Genomic DNA, 22,568 nt, shown 5'->3' on the forward strand with positions numbered 1-22,568 from the left:
AACACAAACAATTCCAATATTATACATAAATTTAAAAAAAATAGAACTTTTTATTAAGCGAAAAAAAAGGGATAACATATCTTCATGAATTAACTCAACCAAATTTTTTTAGAATTTTGCAAGCAGAACTACCAGAGACAGAAAGAGTGCGACGTGGGGAAAGAGACAGGGGGAGGCGTGGAAAAAGGGGGCAGTTGTGCGTGGCGCGAGGGAGGAGACCAAGGACGGGGAGGGGCCCATCGATGGAGGAGGCGTGGGGTGTGCGCAGGGGAAGTGCGCGTCGCGGGGAAGAGCGCATCGCCGAAGGAGGAGATTGTCGTAGAGGAGTGCGCACCGCAGGAGAAGACGAAAGCGGCCACAGATGAGAAGAGGGAGCCGTTGCAGCTCTGAATCTTTACGGAACAAAGATTTTACTAGTGATTTAAGATGGTTTAAGATTTATTTTAGAATTTTAAATTCGAAATTTTGAATTCTAACTAATTTGATTTTTGGACGTATATTTAAATTGTAATATATTAACAATTAAATATATTAAATCTAAAACAGAAATTTAAAATTAAAATTAAAATTTTAAATTTCAAATTTTAAATTTTAGTTTTATTTAGTTTGTATTTTAAATGTATATTTAATTTTAAAAAGATACTAAATCTATTTATAATTTTTAAATGTGTTTGTTTTAATTTTTTAAAATTATTATAATAAAAGACTAAATATTGTACAACTTTTAAAAGATACCTAATTAAATGAAAGGTTAAAATGATATTTAAGGTTCTTATCATCATTTTATCGTCTAAATGTTGTTGTGTAATTCAAAGAAGCATGATAATAATTATAGAATTATTGGATTTTTTATTAAAAAAAGCAAACTATTTTGATGATAGGATTTGTATGATGCATGAGTGAGTTATAAATGAGCTAAATCCTTAAGATAGTTGTTTTTATAGATTTTCAAAAATAGCAGTATTAAATTAAATTTATATTTGAAGATGTCAACATAGATTCATAAATTTTGTCCTTAATTTCAACATTTTTTGGGTGCAATAGAAAATGATTATAAAAAGATTACATTATTTCAAGATTGGGGAAACAGGGAAAGAAAAAGAAAACCCAACAAAAACCCTGTTTCTTATCTGCGACTCCCACAATGTCTTCCTTCACTCCTCCCAATAGCCTCAGTGGCGGCCCTCTTTCTACTCCCGTCGCCACCCGCCGCCGTCTCAACAACCTTCCGCCTCCCTCCACCGTCAATTGCACCCTACCTTCCTCCCATGACCCGAACGCAAACGCAAAACCCTCTCGCCGCAACAACAACCTCATCAAAACCCTATCCAAAACCATTGCCATCTCCTCTGCCGCATCCCTTCTCCTCCACCCCTTCCTTCCTGCCGATTCGGGCATAGGTGGAGGCATTAACGGCGGAGCTAATGGCGGTAACGGCGGTGGTGGAGGTGGATGGTTCGGCGGCAATGGAGGAGCGGGAGGAGGAGACGGAAATGGAGGCTTCTGGTCCCGAATCTTTGCTCCCTCGAACGCCATTGCCGATGAATCTCCGTCGCAGGATTGGGACAAACACGGCCTTCCGGCAAACATCGTGGTTCAGCTGAACAAGCTCAGTGGCTTCAAGAGATACAAGGTTTCGGATATTCAGTTCTTCGATCGGAACCGAAGAACAAGGGTCGGAACTGAAGATTCATTCTTCGAAATGGTTTCTCTTCGCCCCGGTGGCACATACACAAAATCGCAGCTTCAGAAGGAGCTTGAAACCCTTGCAACCTGTGGCATGTTCGAGAAGGTTGATCTCGAAGGGAAGACAAACCCTGATGGAACAATTGGGGTCACTGTTTCTTTCACAGAGAGCACTTGGCAGCAAGCAGAGAAGTTCAGGTGCATCAATGTTGGGTTAATGCCTCAAACTAAGCCTATTGAGATGGATCCTGATATGACTGATAAGGAGAGGTTGGAGTACTATAGGAGCCAAGAGAGGGACTACAAGGAGAGGATCAAAGGGGCAAGGCCATGTCTTTTGCCAATCTCGGTTCATAGGGAGATTCAGGATATGCTGAGGGACCAAGGGACTGTGAGTGCTAGGTTGCTGCAGAGGATAAGGGACAGGGTCCAGAAGTGGTACCATGATGAAGGATATGCTTGTGCCCAAGTGGTTAATTTCGGGAACCTTAACACCCAAGAAGTTGTTTGTGAAGTTGTGGAAGGCGATATCACGCAGTTGGATATACAGTTCCAGGACAAGCTTGGCAATGTTGTTGAAGGTAACACTCAGGTGCCAGTGGTACAAAGAGAGCTCCCTAGACAGGTATTTATGAAATAAGATTTTTATAATGTTGGAGCCTGCTTAATTGATTTGTTTGTTTCGATTAGTAGCTAGTTTATGTTTTTTTTTTTTTTTTTTTGGCTGTCTAGGTGTTCTTGGTTTTAAACTTATTCGATGCTATAAGTTACTTGTGTTATGGTCTGATGGACATTATTTCTGTTGGATTAACAGCTACGCCCAGGTCACACCTTTAACATTGAAGCAGGGAAGCAGGCTTTAAGAAACATAAATTCCCTTGCATTGTTTTCAAATATTGAGGTGAATCCACGGCCCGATGAGAAGAATGATGGAGGCATAATTGTTGAAATTAAGCTAAAAGAGTTAGAGCAGAAGACAGCTGAAGTCAGTACCGAGTGGGGTATTGTCCCAGGAAGAGGAGGGCGCCCTACCTTGGTATTCCTGCATAACTAGAAACCAATTTTGTCCATCAACCAGAGGAATTTTTCATGTTCAATCTGATTGCTTTTGATCAATTTTTGTGCAGGCCTCACTTCAGCCGGGTGGAACTGTTACCTTTGAACATCGGAATTTGCAAGGATTGAATAGATCATTAACTGGTTCTATAACAACCAGCAACTTCTTCAATCCTCAGGTACTCAAGAAGTCAAGCTAGTCCATCCAGTTTACCTCATTTTTTTTAAGCATTTGAGCATTTGTGTCATAAATGTACATTTGTTGCCCTAGGATGATCTTGCATTCAAGCTAGAGTATGCGCATCCATATCTGGATGGTGTATATTATGCACGCAACAGGACTCTCCGTGTAAGCTGTTTCAATAGTCGAAAGCTGAGTCCAGTATTCACTGGGGGACCAGGGGTGGATGAAGTGCCCCCAATATGGGTTGATCGAGCTGGTGTTAAAGCTAATATTACAGAGGTAATTTCACTGGTTCTTTCCATAAAATCTTAATCCTTGATTTGGTTATTTGGATTAGTGGTACTTTGTTCATTCATAATTTTTATTTCTTGTGTGGCAAGCAGAATTTCACACGGCAGAGTAAATTCACTTATGGGCTTGTAATGGAAGAGATAACAACACGTGATGAAAGTAGTCATATATGTTCAAATGGTCAAAGAATATTACCTAGTGGAGGAATTAGTGCAGATGGACCTCCAACCACTCTCAGTGGGACTGGCATTGATCGCATGGCATTTTTACAGGCAAATATCACGCGCGACAACACACGTTTTGTGAATGGTGCTGTTGTTGGAGAAAGAAATGTGTTCCAGGTAACTGTCTCATCTTACAGTCATTGCTTTAGAAGTTATTCCTTATTTGTTTATGGGTAAGAAAACCAACAAGTGCAACAAGCATCAAATGGGGGCAGAGCCTATTGTTTCTGTGCCCATTCTGCCTAATTGTTTGAAACCTTTAAGGTTACATGTTCTTTGTTGTACATATAAGTAGACCTCATTTTTTCACTCATTCCTTTGAAACATCTTGACTGACAGTCTTTAATTATTTACTAAGTTAAATATTATGGTCTTTTGTAGTCTTCACATTCTTGGTTCTTTCAAGAAAATGTCTAGTTTCTCCTCTGGCATTAATATAGGAGCAGGATAAATAGGAGAGAAGTTATTAGTGGTGAGGACACAAACAAAATTTCACGAGTTGAATATGGTAGTCCACATAGTGTGGCTAACCTATTGACGTTAGTTAGAGACAATCCTTGGTGCACTATATGGTTAGATACTGACTGGATTTAGCAGCATGCTAGATTTTTCTGGACATAGATTCATTCCCTTTAACCAACAACTAAGTCTCATCTTAGTATATGTTATTGAGTGCATGGTTAAATTGATGCCATCAGGTTCTATTTAAAACCAGTTTTCAGCAAAATATTTTATAGTAAGGTTCAATGTGCATAAACTTTGAGGACTAGATATTGTCTTCCGCAAATTTCTTGTCCAGAAGTTATAAAATTTTTTTAGCTGACTGTTTTTACATATGCAAATTGCAGGTGGATCAAGGTCTTGGCATCGGTAGCCAGTTCCCCTTTTTTAATCGTCACCAGCTTACTCTAACACGATTCCTCCCGTTGATGTCTGTGGAGGAAGGTGCTGGCAAGCCACCGCCACCAGTGCTTGTCCTCCACAGCCACTACGGTGGGTGTGTAGGTGACCTTCCAAGTTACGATGCTTTCACTCTTGGTGGTCCCTATTCTGTGAGGGGTTACAACATGGGTGAGATTGGAGCAGCCAGAAATATCCTTGAGGTGGGAATTATAGGATGCATTCTGTAATTTTATATGTTTTCGGTTTATTCTGATAATATATATATATACCTCGTAAATACTTATCCAAACAACTATATGGTTTCTATTACTTTCCACAGCTTGCAGCTGAGCTAAGGATACCCATTAAAGGTACACATGTGTATGCTTTTGCTGAACATGGCAATGATCTTGGTAGTTCAAAGAATGTCAAAGGGAATCCTACAGAAGTATACAGGCGAATGGGTCATGGGTCGTCTTATGGTGTTGGTCTCAAGCTTGGTTTGGTCAGAGCAGAATATGCCATTGATCATAACTCAGGAACTGGTGCTTTATTTTTCCGTTTTGGAGAGAGGTTTTGAGGTTCAAATAAGTCACAAACATTGGTGATGCTGCTGAGTAGGTTTTGTTCTCTTGGTTTGCAGAAGAATTCTTTGCAACCAACGGTTTATGATAAACAACAATGCGGATTTTATAGAGTTTGATGCTAAATGTAGAATTTGGTTTAAGTGGACAGTGGACACATTGCTCATGGTAATTATGAAGATGTCTTTTTATAATTTTAAGAATATTCATTAATTAAATATTTTGAAGATAATTAGTAAACCTTTTAAAAGAATTATCTACATTTGTTTTAACGAAGTTAATGAGTAATTCCTAAGAGAAGGTATATATGTGCTTTTCTTTTTTGGAAAATTAAAAAAAATTATGCCTTTCAATATTGATCTTTCTTTTTGAGAAAATATATTTTAGATGCCGTGAAATGCATATTGTATTGTAAATTTGTGTTTTCTTTATTTTATTTGTTGTCTTTATATTAACTTATAAGTTAGAGAAAATATTCAGTTTGGTTTTTGAAGTTACAGTTGAACTTTAATTTAGTCATTGAAGTTTTAATTGTTTTAATTTAGTTCTTAAATTTTTCAAATTTTAATCACGATAGTTCCTAAATGAGACACACACACACATATATATATATATATATAAAGCCTTACCTTAAAAAATATATAAATTTTTATATTTTTCTATGCTGGCCAAAAACCAAGAGAGAACAAATATAGAAAAACTTCACTCTAACGGGGAAATGAGTAACCCAACAGAATATATTCATTTTGTGGTATTTTGAGACCCTACTAATATAAAATTATTCAGGGTCTCAAATCTGGAATCCGTGTAAATTGAGGATTTAAAACACTATTAAAAGAGTATGCTCATGAATTTGACAACTTGAGCTCCCAACACAAAGCACATGAACTTTACACGCCCACTTGGGCAATCTTTAATGAAAAACATTGGCTTTTGGTCCCGGCCTACTTGGAACCTAATCCATCTGTTCTATAAGCCTAGTTCCTTCTTTAACTTGGCCAGAGTGGCTTCTACATCATCAAGGTTATCCTCAATGCTTGTTTTTCCTTTGCCAGCTTCATTATCCGGTGTGCCTGTCCCAGACATGTTAGATTTATTTCCACCCTGAGTTGTTTCATTGTTATTTTGATCAGCTTCTGTATCAACAATACTGAGTTCTTTCTCAAGAAACTCCACAAATTCTTCTCCTATTTCCTGAAATGAAAAGTTTTGAGCTGAGTCCCCATGTATGTCATTTTTTCCAACCTTTTTGAGATATATATGACATCTAGGAAATAAATAAATATGCTAAGAGGGAAGTCTCACCGCTATTTCCTCCCATAGGCTCTTTGGCTGTCCCTCTGAAGCAGCATTAGCTTCCCAGTTCTTGAATTCTTCTTGAAGATCTTTAAAAAAGTCCTCTGTAATAACAAAATAATAAGATTCGAAACACTGCTTCATTATGAAAGATAGTTGCTATATACTAGGAGACGTCCCTTTTCCCCAACAAAATTAGTAAGGAATGTAGATTAACTTATGGCTGACATGATCACATATTCACATGATGTCTACCAGAGAGTATATATCTACCTATTGTTATTTGAACATCCCTGACAAAATTACCTGCAGAATTGAGATGTTGTTCATAAGAGGATTTGAAGGGGAAAATGCAGCAGCAGCTAACAAATGAAATGATAGGACAGAAGGATACGAAGCATCTCAAAGGTTTAAAAAAATTTTAAATAACTGAAAGGCACTGATATACAACAAAAATAAGTGTCTTGGATTCTTACCAAATCCATAAAATTCTTCTTCTTGTGTGCTCCTACTTTGGCTTCTTTGAGAAGAGGAATATGAATAATCAGAACCACGATTTCCAAAATCATATTTTCTGCGGGAATTAGAATTTATCAGGGTATTGTATGCATGCTTTATCCTCATAAACTTCTCCTGCGCCTTATCCTATGAAAAGAATATATTAATTATTAATACAATAACTGTAAATATAGCCAAAGTCTAAAATCAATGTGAATACTAAGAGAGGCAGACAAATTTAAATAGAACAATTACACCTCGAGGCATAAAATTTGAGCACACCTCATACAATGTGCTAGTACTATTTCCTCTGTTCATAATTGTCTAAAGTTCACTATTCATTAAACCTAGCTATTCACTCAGGTGATCGTTCAAGTTTACATTTCAGTTTCTGTTTACATTGTGGGAACAACGGAGGAGAAACAGCACTCAAGGAAAATCACCATTGTCTATGTTGTGTGCTATCCTTTATCAGTCTTACTATTTGTTCCCACAATGAAAGCTGCAACATTTGTAGTCATTGCAGCTTCGGCCATTTTCTCTTTATGGAAAACACGCCGCCACTTATAAAGAAAGTCCAGAAATGCCGAACAAACCTAAGGTTCTTTTCACAAACATTTTCACAAACACCTTGCGGGCACAAAAAACACCTGAGAGAGAGAATAACAATTAAGCCCTTAAGACATAGGAACTTACCTCTTTGTTAACATCAGGGTGATACTTGAGGGCAAGTTTCCTATAGGCCCTTTTGATTTCGTCGGAAGTTGCGGATGGGGACACTCCCAGAATCTCGTACGGAGATTCTCCGCGGCTTGCTCTCATAGCCACTGGTCTGTTGCCACGATTGTTCCGAATCCCATGATTCCCGTATCTGAAAGCACTTGTATATCTATATTTGCAAGTGGGTATGAAAGAAAGTGACGGGTTTTGGGTCTGGATGGAAAGAAGGGATCTCAAGCATAGTTGTGTGCTAATTTGAGAAAGGAAGTTGTTGGGTGCAGTCAAAGGAGGAGGAAGAGGAAGAGAAGTAGTCAATCCACATCCATGCATGTTAATCAGCTTATCCAAAAAATCTATCATGTTAATCGGGTTTTGTTCTTGCGTTTCTTTCGGGGTCAATACATCATGTGTTTTGTTAAATCGTGATAAATTTTCTTTTTATCTCTTCCTTTGGTAGAAGGTGATATATATTCTCTTTGTCTGTAAGGAGTTACTTTTTTGTATGGGGACTTCAAGTTATTGGGTTTATGCCTTGCTATTTTAATTGATTGGATAACATTGTTTATTTCTGACAAAAAAAAACGAGAGAATATTGGTGTGATTCCGTTGGAATTTAGTAATGGAAACTGGACAAAATAGCCAAATTTAAGTGGTTAACTATCGACAACCACTTGGATGATTTGGAAATAGCGAAACAGGGAAATTTTCTCCCCACCATTCACAAGAACCTGAGAATGCTTCCAATAGTATCATGAGATAACAATAGCTTTCAACAAAGTTAAGTTGATGATAGGTAGCACCGTAGCATAGAAAGGAGAATAGAAGCTCACATAGCTTGGGCAACCCCTCCCAATGAATGGATTAAACTTAATACAGATGGAGCCTCATCTGGAAATCCGAAGCCTGCTGGTTGTGGAGGTTTGTTTAGAGGGAAGATAGAAGATGGATCGCAAGATACATGGTTAATCTCGGGACTTGCTCGGCTTTTCAAGCCGAGCTCTGGGCTGTTGTACATGGCCTAAAGGTAGGCTGGCAGTTGGGATTGAAGAAGACTCTGGTTGAGCTAGATTCTGTTAAGTAGCAAGGATGAGAAGTGTAATAAACGAATTCTATATTAAAAAAACCACCAAAAAGAAGTAAGGAATTTATAAGATAAAAGACTCATTAACTTGACACTTTAAGGTTTTGAGTTAGATGTACTACCCAAAAAAATATTGCAAATGGCTTGATTGTAAATGAGTTTTAAGTTATTTTTTATTGTTTACAATTGTCTTTAATGTTTTCAAATTAGTTTCTAAATTTTTTATTTTCAATAATATTCTCATTCTCCTTGTCTTCACCATTTTGTATTTGTCCCTCCTCCAACTTGAGCTTGAATCAAACCTTTGATTCCTCTCTCCAAAGCCTTCATCACCTTACTCCAGAGCCAATCTGATTTCCTTCACCCACTGAGCTCCTCATTGATGGATATTGTATCATGATGCTAAGTTGTTTCCAATTACTCAATGTTAGGTCATTAAGTTTTACGGTTTATTGATTTGCAAATTTTTTTATTGTTTGTAAAGTTCATCAACGTTGTGATTTATATACTGTAGAACTTAAATGCCTAGTGTAGTTCGATTTACTATATCTATTTCAACTGTTTCGGCTCTCTGTCCATTTTCGATTCAGGATTTTCTCCTTACTCCAATGTATAGTATATAATGGTGTACGTGGCATCGTCTTCCTTTTCGTTGTTGTTGTTGTTGTTGGGATGGAGAATTCTTCTTCTGTCCTTAAAAAAATAATGTTGGAAGGAATCGAAAATGTTAAGAACAATTTTAAAAAAAATTAAGACCATCTAATTTTTCAACTCAATCGTTAGGAAACATTTGAAACTTCGTAACATGTTCCTCATAAGTAACAACTCTCACTTGATAATTTGATATTAGAGAACCGTTCATCTAAGCAACCTTCAGCTTCCTAGTGGTTCTAGCGCAACCGTGATAATTTTTTCCTTTCTATCTATCTTTAGAGACTCCTTTGGTTTGACATCAATCATCGTCATCTCAATCATTTCTGGCTTAACAAGCACATGTTATTAACGTTCAAAAAAGAGGGAAAAATAATTATGAGCAACTCTTTAAATTACACTTACTGTGACGTCTGAATAGATCCCAACTAAATACATGTAGATGCATACATATTTTTCCACAAATCCTCTTTAGCATGCATATCGCTTTTGCACTTTTGTAATTGACAAAGCATGAAAAGGAAAATTGTCCCGCAAAACCACAATGAAAAGTGTTATTCTAAAGGGGAATCTATGGTGCTATCTCTTTAGGAAGGGAATGGGTAGCGTGCTAAGTTGGAGTCAAAGTTTTGTCCTTATGATGCTAAGGTATAAATTGTTGTTGTGCTAAAAAGAATTCTTTAATTGATTCATAATATTTATCCCAAACAGAATTAAATTCTCCAACACCGTGCATCTTGCTTCCTGTTCCAAACATTTTCAGATATGCATCTTACCCTACCTCTAGTCCTCACTCTACACTAACATGTGGGGAACCATCCTGTATTCCCAGTCTATACTCTACCCAATGCTGGCAAACTTCAACAGCTTTATCCACAATATTAAGTGAACTAAAATGAGAAACAAACAAAATATAAAATGCGTGGCTTAAATATTTTCCTTATGAATCAAACGTATTCAGGAGTACAAAACGTAATAGATAGATAGTAGTTATGAATCAAAGTAAAAATTAGGGATTTACTTTAGAATCAGCTGTCACTTGGGCAGACCACATGATAGATTGCTGCTACAATATGATGCAAATGAATAGGTATGTACTATTTAAACTGTAGTTTTGGCTCCATGATGTCTGCATGTGAATTATGAAGTTGCTCATCCGTGGAGCTACCTCCGAAACTGACTTGAAGGAATGACCATTAATTTAACATTTGAATCTACAAAAGGAACATCACATATACACAAGATCATTTTCCCACAGCCGCACACGGTTGAAAATACAATTAAATAATCAATTAGCAACAAGTCACAGGAAAGTCCATTAAAACAAATTAACAAGACAGCAAAGAATGATATAACACCTATTCAATGGGATTCAGTATTCACCTTCACAATCATAGACGACAACATCACAGAACTGCATCATTTCACCTCACCCTCGGCATAATCACATTGGAAAACACCGAAAATATAAACAAAGATGCATACATATTACTCATTCTATTTCTGAAATAATTAGCGCGCCATCAGAAATTGACAAAAACAAAAACAGAGTACTCAAATTTAATTAACAAAACAGATAAAGTGTAACTGAATAATGATTGCTAAATGCTAATTCTTATTTATTATTATTACTGGAAGTGAATAATGAAACAATAAGAGGGGGAGAGGGAGAAGAAAAAGAATAAAAATAATTGTGTGATGAGTGCTCAGTGCTCACCTTTAATAGTGAGATGAGAAATTCAAAAGTTGGAATTCATTTATCACTAGGAGTGACGCCCTGACTGTGACTCTGAGGGTACGAAACAACGGAACCAAATTTATTCGCACCGGACCAATCCCGTTGCTGCGCCAACGGGTTGAATCCGTGGTGGTTCCCTACGGCCATACTCATCGGAGGCATCCCGAGCATCGGCATTGGCATCATCGCCGGAGGAGCTGGATACGGCAACGGAATTGGAACCGGAAGGTGTCCGTTTCCATGGGAATGCCCCGCGCTTCCGCCAGCACCGCCGGACTCGTGCAAGCTCTGCGGCACAGGAGTCGACGCGAACAACTGATCAGAAGAAGAAGGACCTTCGTTGGACAACCCTTGCATTCGCTTCAAGTAAAGGCGATATTTCTGAAGGTGGCTCGCAACGTTCTCGCGAGTCAATCCTTCTACGTTCATTAGCTGCATAATCGTCTTCGGAACCGCGTTCTTGATTCCGAGGTGCGCTACCACGTCTACGAAGCGCTTGTGAAGCTGAGGCGTCCACACGAGGCGCGGCCGCTTCATTGACCGGGCGGAAGGATCGTCGTTGGCCGGTGGCGCTGCCGAATCGGCCTCCTCGGCGGCGCTGTCGATCTTCCGGAGCTTCCTGGAATCAGAGCCGGAGCCATCTCGATCGGGCTCTAATTCCTCATCGGCAAACGCCGTGGCGTCGGGCTCAAACACGGTGGCGCGGTCGTCGAGTTGGAAATTGCTGGAGGAGAAGGCCTGGGAGGCGCCGCCGCGAATTGCGGAGATGGTGTCCTGCGAGGCGCGGTTGACGTCGAGAAGAGTCCGGTAGGGCTCCGGGGAGATGCTGAAGGCGGAGGCAAGCTCCGGCGGGATCAGGGCCTGAGAGAGAGGCGGAAGGTCGGCGGGAGAGGGGAGGCCAAGCTCCCACTCGGAAACGCGCTCGTCGTCGGCGCCGCCGCCTGGGTAGTCGGCGATCTTAACCTCTTCTCCCATGTTTTTTTTTTGTTACGGTTGCTGTAACCGTTTCTGTTAAGTGTTGGTGTGTGTGTGCAGCGCACTACTGATAAAACAGAAAACAGAGTCTGTTGAGCAAAACGGTTTCGATATCTGCGTTTTTGGATCCAAAGTCAAGGCTGAAGGGAAAGGAAAGGAAAAAAAGGGGTGGATTGATGGAATTTGAAGATTGATGTTCAATTAAAAAGAGCAAACAATTGCCAAGACTACTTCACCATTTAGGTGTAGATATTTGGCCCCCAACAATATATTAATATATTATTGCGCTTTTTTTTTATTTTAAGAATTTAGGAGGGGCAGTTTGGGAAAATTGAATTATAGAGAGGAAAAAGTGCAATACTGGGTGCCAACGTGGACGACTTAGCCAGATATTTTTGATCTTCTAAATATCTAACGATTCTTACTCGCCGTCTAATCCCTTCCCGTTTACTCGCTCCGTTAGCGCCACACGTGTCACCCCCTGCAGTTTACGCGCTCTACCTTAGTGTAGCTAACTTTACTCCATGTTTGTACTGTGGCAAGTGCAATAACATCATACTTATGAACAATTTATCACATGTCCAATTATAGGATATACTATTTCAGTTTAAAGAATTGTCTATATTTAAAGTTAGAAGAATTCAAAGTTCAAACAAGCTTAGCTTATATAAACTTATGTATGAGATTATATCAAAAAATAAACTAACAAGTGTTACCAACTTAAGTTTTTTAAAGAATAAAAATAATAATAAGTGATAATTTAACGGAAACAAAATATAAGAAGCCCAGAGAATTAGACCATCCTGTGGGATAGTAATACTTGAATATTGATGGTGGAATCCAAATCTTTGCCAAAAAGAAAAGGGCAATAATGGAAGAATACAGAGACAGGTGTGAAATGTTTGCTAGTGTGAAAGTGCGTGGGGGTGATGGCCACGGGCCCAAAGTGAAAGCACTTTTACACTTTAAAAAATGGTTAATTTAATGGCAGTTCTAAGTTGGTAAATATAGACGTCATATAAGGTGCCAATAAGTATTGGGTTTCTTTTGTTGGAAGGAAGGAGATTTCGTTCGATGGGGTAGTTGAAGGACAGGTGTTCAAATTCAAATCGATCCAAATTAAACTGTTTATTTAATTTAATTTAAACTAAAAATCGATTAAAACCGCACTAATTTGAATTTGATTGGATTATATTTTTTGTAAACTACTAGATCGGATCAGATTTTTGAATTTAATTTTCATAACTGATCCAATCCAATTCAAATCGCACAATGTATTATAATATTATTATTTTATTATTATACTTACAATTATATTTATAATATATTTAATTTTTATATATTTTTATATTATTCATATATGATTATTATTTAATAAATATTTTATATTTAAAATGTTATTTATTTATTTATTTTAACTAATTTATAATTTTATTTCTATTGTTATGTTATTGTTGGTTTTTTAAAATATTGTTAAGACTTGTTATGTCATTGTTGATTATTTAAAATTTTATGTTGAGACTTGTTATATGTATTTAATTTTTTAATTTATAAAACCGCAATTCCAATCTAATCGAAACTGCTAGTAGTCACCAAAAAAAATTCAAACTGCTAGAAATTGGATCGGATCGAATCGAATTTTTTTTTTTAAAAACATCCCATTCAAACCGTATCACAAGTAAAATTAGTATTCGAATCCGATAGATTTTTGACTCAAAACGAATCTAAATCGCACCGCGAACACCCGAATTGATGGATGTGAATTGAAAGGGACAAAAGGAGAAATTGATTTATTAAAAAATATATATATGTTGGGATTTGTTATACAGCTGGAAGGGATGAACCAATTGACGTGGACGATTTGGGACGCTATCCTTTGCAATATTCTTATTGGCTAACTCACAAACCTCCGTCTTCTCCCATCAACCCATCAAATCCTGCGGCGGAGAATCCTAGCACCGCCTTCACTACCACCAACTATACTATTTGTATTACCTTTTATAATGTTTAAATAAGGAGTAATTTTCATAGAAAAATCTAGAAAATAAATACAATTGGTTTTCCTTAGGTTCTAGTCTCTTCTTCTTAGTCACGTGATTGTGAAGCAACAATATAAAATCAAAGTAATGACACGATTCCAAGGAAGGAAAGACTCGAGATACATCAAGTTGTATTGTGTGAAAAACGTTATAAGATACTGGTTTTGAGATCTTTTTTCTGGATAAGAATAGGGTGAAAGTTGCAAGTGCAAAATCGTAAATTGATGCGTGTCCGAGATGCTGTAGTATGACTAATTGACTATGATGGGATTGGAATCCATTATCCAATATTCAATAATCGATATTCATCTCATTAAAGTCTTTTACGTTTTTGACCCTGAAGTGCGAAGCCTTCTGAGTCTGACAGGCCTTATAGTTTGGGCAAAACGAAGCCCAAGACCCAAATTTCAGACAGCAACTTCCGTTATTCCTGTGTAGTCCCCAAGTTGTTGGAGAGAGAAACTTTGGGAAGTGATTGGAGTTGGAAGTAGATGAACCATGGCTACCTCATCATCACAGATTGCATGCTTACTCTCTTCTAGTTTTCACTCCAACTCCTACTTGTTTCTTCCAACTAGAACTAGGTCCCTTCCATTGTCTCTAACACCTGTCTCACACAACCTTATCCAAACAAAAAGATTCATCATTTTTCACGACCCACCAATTCTAATCTCTCACAGAAGTAGTAGAGTTAGGCCAACTACTCTTTCTGCTGGTGCTGAAGATATTGTACCTTCGGATTCAACTGCGGTTGATGCTGCCAAGGAATTGGTCTCCAGCAATGATGATGGGGTGTCCACAGTTATTTCAGCACTTCTCTTCATTGCTTTCATTGGGCTATCAATACTTACTATTGGGGTATTAGAACCGTACGCAAAGTTTCTAGCTTTAGTGTTGTGATGTTCTTTCTTGTCTTGGGTTTCTCAGATTATGAGAGGTCTCTCTGTATATATGGCAGGTTATCTATTTGGCAGTGACGGATTTCTTGCAGAAAAGAGAGAAGGACAAGTTTGAGAAGGAAGAAGCGGCTAACAAAAGTGGGAAGAAGAAGAAGAAGAAGGTGGTGAGATCCAGAGCCGGGCCTAGAGGATTTGGACAGAAGATTGATGAAGATGAAGATGATGATTAGGGTCCAATCATGAACCTTTTTTTGTACTTTTTATGAATTACCAAATTACTTAGCCTTTCACACTGAAAAATGAAAATGTTGATATATCAAGTTTCAAATGCAGAGAGAACTAGCTTTGCTTGGATAAGAGTCCTTATAAATGCCTTTCCAACATCCGGTTTTATTTTCAACTCGGGTGTATCATGTCATGGATGAGTTGTTTTCATATAACAAAATGAATGTTTCAAGTTTCACTTTCATTTTAGAAACGGGAAGAGTTTTCTTTTATCTTGTCCTGGGTCAACCATCAAAGCATAAGAAGTTGGTATTGTTGCTCATTTAGACATGAAGTTTATTAATCTGTTCAAGAGGTATTGCTAGGCATATTTATTTATTTATTTTAAAGCAAAATTAGGATTGATTTACACTTCTAATGGTAAAAATATCATTATTATAGGTCTATAAATTTGTAAACTGGATTTGAGCAAAAATTAATTACAGTTGAATCTGGTGATTTAGAGAAAAAGAAAAAGAACAAAGATGGTGTTTTCATTTTCCTATTAAGGAAATTAGTTGCTACTTAAAGGAAGTCTAAATCTTTGAAAGGTGACTAGAACTCTATTCCAAACCTGATCAAATTAAAACCCTACATATTTCACTTGAGCCGGTTTGCATAATCCATCCATATATAGATTCAAACTCAAGGATGACAAGAATCTCAGCATCATAAAGGCAGTATCACAACACAGAACATATGATGATAGAAATAAACTTGAAAATTGGGGAATAAACAGTCAGTGAATAACCATACATGAAGGGGAATAAAAAAATCCTGCCCTCAACCTAAAACATTTAACAGCTCTTCACATGGCAACATATTTGTACAGTCGCATCGCGCCAACTTGTAAAAACTACCCTCACCATTTTATAGAATTTACATCATCCTTAACTTGCTGGCTGGCTTGTATTGTCATTTTATCTCCTCTGCATGAGCATCAGGTGTGTGCGCGCACCAAGCCTTGCACATACCTGATACTCCAACGCACTTAAATTCTACGTATAAACTTAGAACTACAAAATGTACAGTTCATTACAACCGAGAATTTTATTTTTTAATAGGCTACTACCCATCTCAGATAGACAGAGGCAACCATACCCTCTGGATGCAGGTAGAAAATGTGAGAGAAAATAGAAGCAGCTCACACTAGTCTCAGTTAGCTGTACAAACAACATACTTGTTCTACGCCCAACTAAGCAGCAGGATGAGGAGACTGTGCAGCAATTCTCCTTTCTGCAAGAAACCAAAAGACCCCATTTGGCATGCTTACATGCATATGAAAACTCAACATGGAAAGTTCAAGGATTACGTACCTCCGGCAGCAACAAGTTTCTCTACACGGGCAACAATATGCTTTCCATAGGTGTACTTCTTCAGTGCATTTAAATGGACTTTAATTCGTGAAAGGATTAGCTCACGCTGTTGGTCATCACAAGTCTCGAGCACCTTTTGCACGACATAATTTGCAAATTGATCTTTCATCATTGCCTGTATTATACAAAAAGAAATAAGATTATATCCGCATCAAGAACGGCAACATAGAATAACACTTTTTGTGATCAAAGTTCCAATACCAAAAATGTGAAGGCTCGTTATTCTGTTCAAACAACGTAACATTCAATCCATTGTGAAAATTTATTTTTAAAAGAAATTCCCATGCCAAAACATTTAAATTAGACTCAGATCAACGATACTGAAAGGCAAAAGCGGATACTACAACAACAACAACAACAACAACAACAACAACAAAAAGCTTGTCCTACTAGGTCGGACCCAATTGGATGGATAAATAATCAAAGATATTCGACAGACCAGCCTCCCTCACGATCTTAACAGAACATAATTTGAACTTTCCTCAACACGACTAACATCACATTTAAGCAAACTCGATTAAGCGAGCAACACATCTCCATCCCTCAGTAATGAAGTTACCAACAAAACACGCATCTCATCATATGCAACTTGCTTCAAACAAAGGGAACTCTAGAATCAGAATCGGAACTAAAATTTAAAACAAACCTGAAGAGGCTCATTTTCATCCGTGGTTCCAAGCATCTCATTCACAAGTAATTGGCGCTCAGAAGGACCTCCAAAGGTCAAACATTTTTCGACAACGTTAGAGGCAAACTTCTGTTGACTCATTTGAACTATTTTGCCTGCTAATTCCTTTATAATGGCTGAACGCTCATCAGGCTTCCCATGTTCCAGTACATGCTGTTTTAAGAGAAGATGAAACAAAAAAGAGATTAACTGACAGGTATGGATGACATGATACGTGAATATAATTTCAAGTATTAAAACAGTTGAACACAGAATAATGGTGGAGTAGGGACTAGAAGGCAACATGCCAAAGATCCATCAATGACTGTAGCAAAAGGAGGCCCAAATTCTAAGTAATTAGAATAAATAATAAACCTGGACGACGTAGTTTCCATACTGATCTTGCGCTAACATGCTAACAGCACCTAAAATCTCATCCATAACTTTCTGTTGTGTATTAGGGTCATTGCAGTGCTCCAGTACTCTCTGCCACGTGAAAGATATAATTCACCGTTCAATGATCTTAAGGGCTTAAAGAAAGGAGTAACACTAGCGGCCAAGAAATCCTACCTGTATCACCCGGCAACCATATGGGTGGGTTGATAACGTCACAACTTGGCCAAAAAAAGTTGAGACAATAAAGTTGATTGCATCCTCAGGGACACATTCTATACACTTCTGAATGACATGGTTACCATTTTGATCTCGAACACAGCGCATAACATTACCATCAAGCTCTTGAACCATCTTTATCTTTTGGTCTAAATCAACAACCTCGATAGCCTAAGGCAGGATACATAAAGCACAAAAGCCAAACGGGAAAAAGATTAACATACATAATACCAAGAAAACAGAGCCACAAATAGAAATATCAGCTAATGGCACTAAATTTGCTAATACCTTTTGGATGACACGACAACCATACATTTGAAGGCTGAGATTCAGAACATTACCAAAAAGCTTGTTGGCCAATTCCCTTCTCTGGGATGCAAGTCCATGCTCAAAAAACTGCAACATATCAATGGTCACTCACAAGATCAGAAAAAGAATCAATCCGAGTGTCCAGAGAAAATATAGAGGGTAATAGTTACCTTTTGAACAACATAGTTACCAAAGACATCAGTCATCAAAGTAACAGCTTGTGGCATGATTTCCTGATAAACCATGTTTTTTTCTTCCGCAGTAGCTGTTTCAAGCTTTTGTTGAATAAATCGGCTCCCATATTGATCAGCACTGTCCATTAGAGCAAATTCATTAAATGAAATTCTTCAGAAGGTCAAAACAAAATTACAAACGATAAAAATTAACATAAAAAGAACATACCTGAAGTCAACGACATGACCAGCAATTTCAGCAAGCTCAAAACACTTGGTTTTATTGCTTTTAAACTCTTCCAACAGAGAAGAAGCAATGCCTTCATCCACGTTTCCAGCATCCAGATGCCAACCTCCCATGACCCCTGTTAAATTCCTTATTCCAGATGCAAAACGCATATTCAGGTCATTGTGTCTAATAGGACTGCCAGATCCGGCAGGAGAATTGGATAAAGAATTTGCCAGTGGACTTCCAGGGTAAGACAAGCCGACACCATATGGAGAATTTCCATAGTAACCATGATGATTGGAACCACCAGACTTGCCACCTAGTGGAACATTATATTGCGACTTCTGAGGAGAAAGCACCGTCCCAAGATAAGCTTTCTGAAGCTCCAGCATATTCACGTAAGAGTTACCTAAGTAGTTCCTGTCCATAGATGGGTCATTAAGAGCAGCAAGTTGTGCTGCCGCATAATCAGAGGTCCTCATGTACTGAAGATACCCGGGATCAATGAAAGGAGACTGAAGAGCACCACCAGCAATTTGATTTGCAAGCCGACCATGACTATGCATATCAGCTGGGGAGGCAACTCCAGAAGGCAAACCACCTCCAAGAACTCTCGAGTCCAATCCAGGGGATCCCATTGCTGAAGCTGCAGCAACGTTTTCAAGAAGGGGTGGCAGATTAGCAGTTCCAAGTTGATTAGCCATCAAGGAAGCTAGTGCAGGATTTCCAGCATACCCACTCATGCCGTAGTTGGTAAATGATGGATTTGTACCATCCAAGGGCTGGTATTGAACTGGCATACCACCACCAGAACTAAAAGGAGAAGTAGGTGATCCCTTGAAATAAGACTTATTGGAAGGAACACCAGATTTCTGTTGATCAATATGTCTATCGAAGGCCAGATTGTTGATGTCTGATCCAGTCACACTGCTCTTAACTGACTCAGGGTAGGATGATTTCTGCAAGTGCCCAGATTCAGACTTTTTTAAATATGCATGCTGCTTGCCATGATCCTGGCCACCTTGCATACCGAAAAGATATCTACGATGATTATCAACCTCTGACTCAACTTGTGATTGGAAATGGTTATCACCATCTAGCACATCATCTGCCGACAAGTTCATGCCAGATAGTGCTGCCACAATATCAGCAGACTCACTCCCAGTGGTAACACCATTATATGCATCAGGACTTGTAATGCCTCTCTTCTCAGCGGCAGCAACTCTCCCACCACCGATAGGCGTGGGGCATGGACTGGGAGCCCTAGCTAGATGCTGCGGATCAGGAGTAGTGCTTCGTGACATGGAAGAACCTAGTGCAGCAGCATAAGTATACGAAGATTGAGAGCCAATATTTTGGACTGAAGATGACCCCTGAAGATTTGATCCAGATCTTAAAGCATCAGCGGCAGAAGAATCACGCCGTAAATGAGCAAGTTCTGCTTCAGCAGCACTTATGGTATCAGCATTCTCATCATATGCATTACGGCTGGCTGGACGAGAAGGAAAGCCACTAACGGGTGTGCTGCGCCCCATATCATCCTGGAGAATTACAAACCATAAATGACCAAGTAGAAGAAATAAGTGTGCTGGAACAAAATAGAACATATCAAATCATACACACACATTACACATATGTCAAAAAGATAATTTCTTTGTGACGGTTGAGTGTGAATGATTACCGACAAAATGGCATTAACTCATTTTATTCAACCTGTATGAGGTCTAACAAATTTAATGTGCCCAAAATATTTTGACCTAAACGTAGCCAATAAACTATATAAAGCAAGGGAAAGAACTATCAGTACCAATGTGAATTTAGTGCATGCCCACAACTTGTGCACAAACAAAGGGGAACAGAACATCAGTAGAACTGGAACAAAAACAAAATGTTTTTTTTTTTGAAGTTCAGACAGTATGTCATGCTGCCATCTTGGACACCACAAACACTATAAATAACATTGCAGAAGCGCACCGAGAACTTTTGCGTTTAAATGAATCAGACTTAAATTCTTAACCAAATACATAGTATAACTGATATCAGAGTTTTTACAAAATCTATCAAGGAAAAACTTGATTGTCCAAGTTGAGTCTTGCAGCTAGAATGAAACCAAATATTTACACTTTATTAATGAATCAAAATCAAGGGCCCTCATATAGAAGGTCAGTCTGATCAGAAACAGAAATAACAGAAAAATAACAGCTTGCTAATGGGGGAAACTAATACACAAACTGATTTAACATCATGACAAAATGAAGGTTCTATGAGATGTGTAGACGATCATAAGTGTAAAAACAAAATGACACATGACCGGAATATATAAAACAATAAACAAATATGAGTCAAGGAGTTGAGAAGATAGAGCAAGATGAATGGAAGCTACCTGAAAAATTTCTGCAAGGCTCTTTTGTTTGGTCCCAAGTCCCAGGCCAGGCAAACCAATGAGTCCATCACCACCCCACTCAGAAGAGCCTCTCATTTTTTCGTTATCCACCTCATTTTCTTGTTTCCTTAAGTTAAAACCCGGTGGTGTTGCAAGCAAAGATCTACCACCATTATCATCAGTCCTGCTCACTTTCCTCCTATCTCCAATTCCTCCCAGAGCCGAAGCTCCACTTTTTAGCCTCTGTGTGAACCTCCAATCCTCCTTGGACATCAAAGGAGGCGGAAGTCGAGGATTCAAATTAACATTCGAGTAATAGTACGATAGATAAGCAGGATCAGACCTCATCTCTTCCTCAGAAGCAAAACCATTGCCATTCTTAGTCCTGGAAAACTCCGAAAAGGCAGCAGCAGAAGCTTCACCCGCTCCTGCACCTGCGCCATTACCACCAAATAACCCTCCAACTGCACTCAAAGAACCCTCAACAGTTGGAGGCGCTGATCCACTTCTATATATATTGAGTTCCCTTTCAAGATCATCAGCCTCTTGCCTTCGTTGCTCACGAAGGCACATCCCAATCTCCTTTTCCAATTCATCTCCAAAGGAACCCTCGTTACCACCAAGCATCTGCCTCCTTCCGAATTCGGATAACATTTTCTTCAACAACCAAAACTGATCATGGAAATCCCTCAACCAACCAACCCCAACAAAGCTAGAAACCTGATAAAAAATCTAACTTTCCTCATCAAAACGATAATCCCCCATATTTACAACTCGAGGAGTGAGCTTGTAACTGCTGCTAACTCGAAAAGCAAATATGCAAATAAAATAAAATAAAATAAAAGATAAAATCTAACAAACTAAACGAAAATTGCAACAGAGTCATTCATGGAGCTGAAGCTCTCAATCAATCAGAAAACGATGTTGCGGAATTAAATTGAAGCTGGTTGCCATGATCACTGACAAGGAAATTCATCCCTAATATACGAAGGAAGAGAAAATAAACGTGGGGGAAATGGGGAAAGGAGAAAGCAGAGTTAGAAATGAAAGAGAAAGAGAGGTGAATCCGGCGGCGATTGGCTCTTACAAGAACCCTTAGGGTTTTGTTTTGGAGGAAGTGATTAAATAGAATTTGGTGGTAAAGCGGGGTATTAATGCAGAGAGCAGAGAGAGCAGAAAAGCAGAATCTGTTTGGGGGTGACACGTAGTGTAAATAGATTCGCTGGTTGAGTAAAATAAGGGAAAGTACAGTAAAATTCGCACCAGTTAAATTTCTTCAACTTCCCACACTTTCGGTTTCAGAAAACTAACTTCACTCTCTTTTTTGGGGATTCTACTTCTTCTACTTCCTTCTACCTTTAAACTGCTCCCCAAACTTTCTGCTGTTACCGTTATCTACTCACTTAGTAAACTATACAACTATATATACACTATCACTACTCATTTCCTTTACTATATTAACCATTTTATTTCATTTATGTAATGTATAATGATAGTGGAACATTTAATAATTTGTATTTAAATAACATATGATGAAGAAGAAAATTATTATCTTACTTGAGAAGGAATGAGAATGACGTTCCTTGAGCTTATTTTTATACGCAGGTTTTATGATGCATGACCTTTATATGTCTAAGGACTAAAGTTTTTAAGTGATTTTTGAGATTGATTTTGTGTATTAATATTTTTTTTTTATGGACAATCTTGATGTATGAAGTCAATTTCAAAAGCCAAGAGGACTTTATCACTTT

General features: G+C 38.2%; 5 protein-coding genes across 9 annotated transcripts; 2 read left to right on the plus strand and 3 right to left on the minus strand.

The window, feature by feature from the left end:
• The first annotated feature begins 1,017 nt into the window (after window positions 1–1,017).
• Window positions 1,018–5,101, plus strand: LOC107613077 (protein TOC75, chloroplastic). Its single transcript, XM_016314923.3, has 7 exons — window positions 1,018–2,311; window positions 2,501–2,722; window positions 2,814–2,921; window positions 3,014–3,205; window positions 3,310–3,558; window positions 4,290–4,544; window positions 4,664–5,101. Exons 1-7 carry the CDS (start codon window positions 1,145–1,147, stop codon window positions 4,901–4,903), a joined length of 2,433 nt encoding a protein of 810 aa, XP_016170409.1. The 5' UTR covers window positions 1,018–1,144; the 3' UTR covers window positions 4,904–5,101.
• A 516-nt stretch (window positions 5,102–5,617) lies between these two features.
• Window positions 5,618–8,381, minus strand: LOC107614263 (Chaperone DnaJ-domain superfamily protein). Of its 2 annotated transcripts, XM_016316488.3 has the most exons (5): window positions 7,398–8,161; window positions 6,680–6,848; window positions 6,477–6,509; window positions 6,213–6,307; window positions 5,618–6,101 (listed from the first exon to the last, which is right to left on the minus strand). In XM_016316488.3, the coding sequence occupies exons 1-5, from the start codon at window positions 7,779–7,781 to the stop codon at window positions 5,877–5,879; spliced, it is 906 nt and encodes a 301-aa protein (XP_016171974.1). In that variant the 5' UTR covers window positions 7,782–8,161; the 3' UTR covers window positions 5,618–5,876. The 2 variants fall into 2 exon arrangements, with proteins under 2 accessions (XP_016171974.1, XP_016171975.1); XM_016316489.3 differs by lacking the exon at window positions 6,477–6,509 and having other exon boundaries at window positions 7,398–8,381.
• A 1,066-nt stretch (window positions 8,382–9,447) lies between these two features.
• LOC107614257 (transcription factor PCL1-like) lies at window positions 9,448–12,139 on the minus strand. Of its 4 annotated transcripts, XM_088496914.1 has the most exons (4): window positions 10,871–12,107; window positions 10,537–10,656; window positions 10,175–10,367; window positions 9,448–10,043 (listed from the first exon to the last, which is right to left on the minus strand). In XM_088496914.1, the coding sequence occupies exon 1, from the start codon at window positions 11,864–11,866 to the stop codon at window positions 10,907–10,909; it is 960 nt and encodes a 319-aa protein (XP_088353040.1). In that variant the 5' UTR covers window positions 11,867–12,107; the 3' UTR covers window positions 9,448–10,043; window positions 10,175–10,367; window positions 10,537–10,656; window positions 10,871–10,906. The 4 variants fall into 4 exon arrangements, with proteins under 4 accessions (XP_088353040.1, XP_088353042.1, XP_088353041.1 ...); XM_088496916.1 differs by lacking the exon at window positions 10,537–10,656 and having other exon boundaries at window positions 9,448–10,020; window positions 10,871–12,139; XM_088496915.1 differs by lacking the exon at window positions 10,537–10,656 and having other exon boundaries at window positions 10,871–12,113.
• Window positions 12,140–13,697: 1,558 nt separating this feature from the next.
• LOC107614477 (uncharacterized) lies at window positions 13,698–15,303 on the plus strand. The gene is made up of 2 exons (XM_016316675.3): window positions 13,698–14,763; window positions 14,864–15,303. The coding sequence occupies exons 1-2, from the start codon at window positions 14,404–14,406 to the stop codon at window positions 15,032–15,034; spliced, it is 531 nt and encodes a 176-aa protein (XP_016172161.1). The 5' UTR covers window positions 13,698–14,403; the 3' UTR covers window positions 15,035–15,303.
• A 465-nt stretch (window positions 15,304–15,768) lies between these two features.
• Window positions 15,769–22,203, minus strand: LOC107612820 (pumilio homolog 2). Its single transcript, XM_016314571.3, has 9 exons — window positions 20,818–22,203; window positions 18,435–19,975; window positions 18,203–18,344; window positions 18,012–18,119; window positions 17,682–17,894; window positions 17,487–17,597; window positions 17,091–17,285; window positions 16,385–16,559; window positions 15,769–16,304 (listed from the first exon to the last, which is right to left on the minus strand). Exons 1-9 carry the CDS (start codon window positions 21,469–21,471, stop codon window positions 16,264–16,266), a joined length of 3,180 nt encoding a protein of 1,059 aa, XP_016170057.1. The 5' UTR covers window positions 21,472–22,203; the 3' UTR covers window positions 15,769–16,263.
• Window positions 22,204–22,568: the final 365 nt, after the last annotated feature.

Source organism: Arachis ipaensis, chromosome B8 (assembly GCF_059453495.1).
Source record: "Arachis ipaensis isolate K30076 ecotype BB chromosome B8, ASM5945349v1, whole genome shotgun sequence".
Classification (NCBI taxonomy): Eukaryota; Viridiplantae; Streptophyta; class Magnoliopsida; order Fabales; family Fabaceae; genus Arachis; species Arachis ipaensis.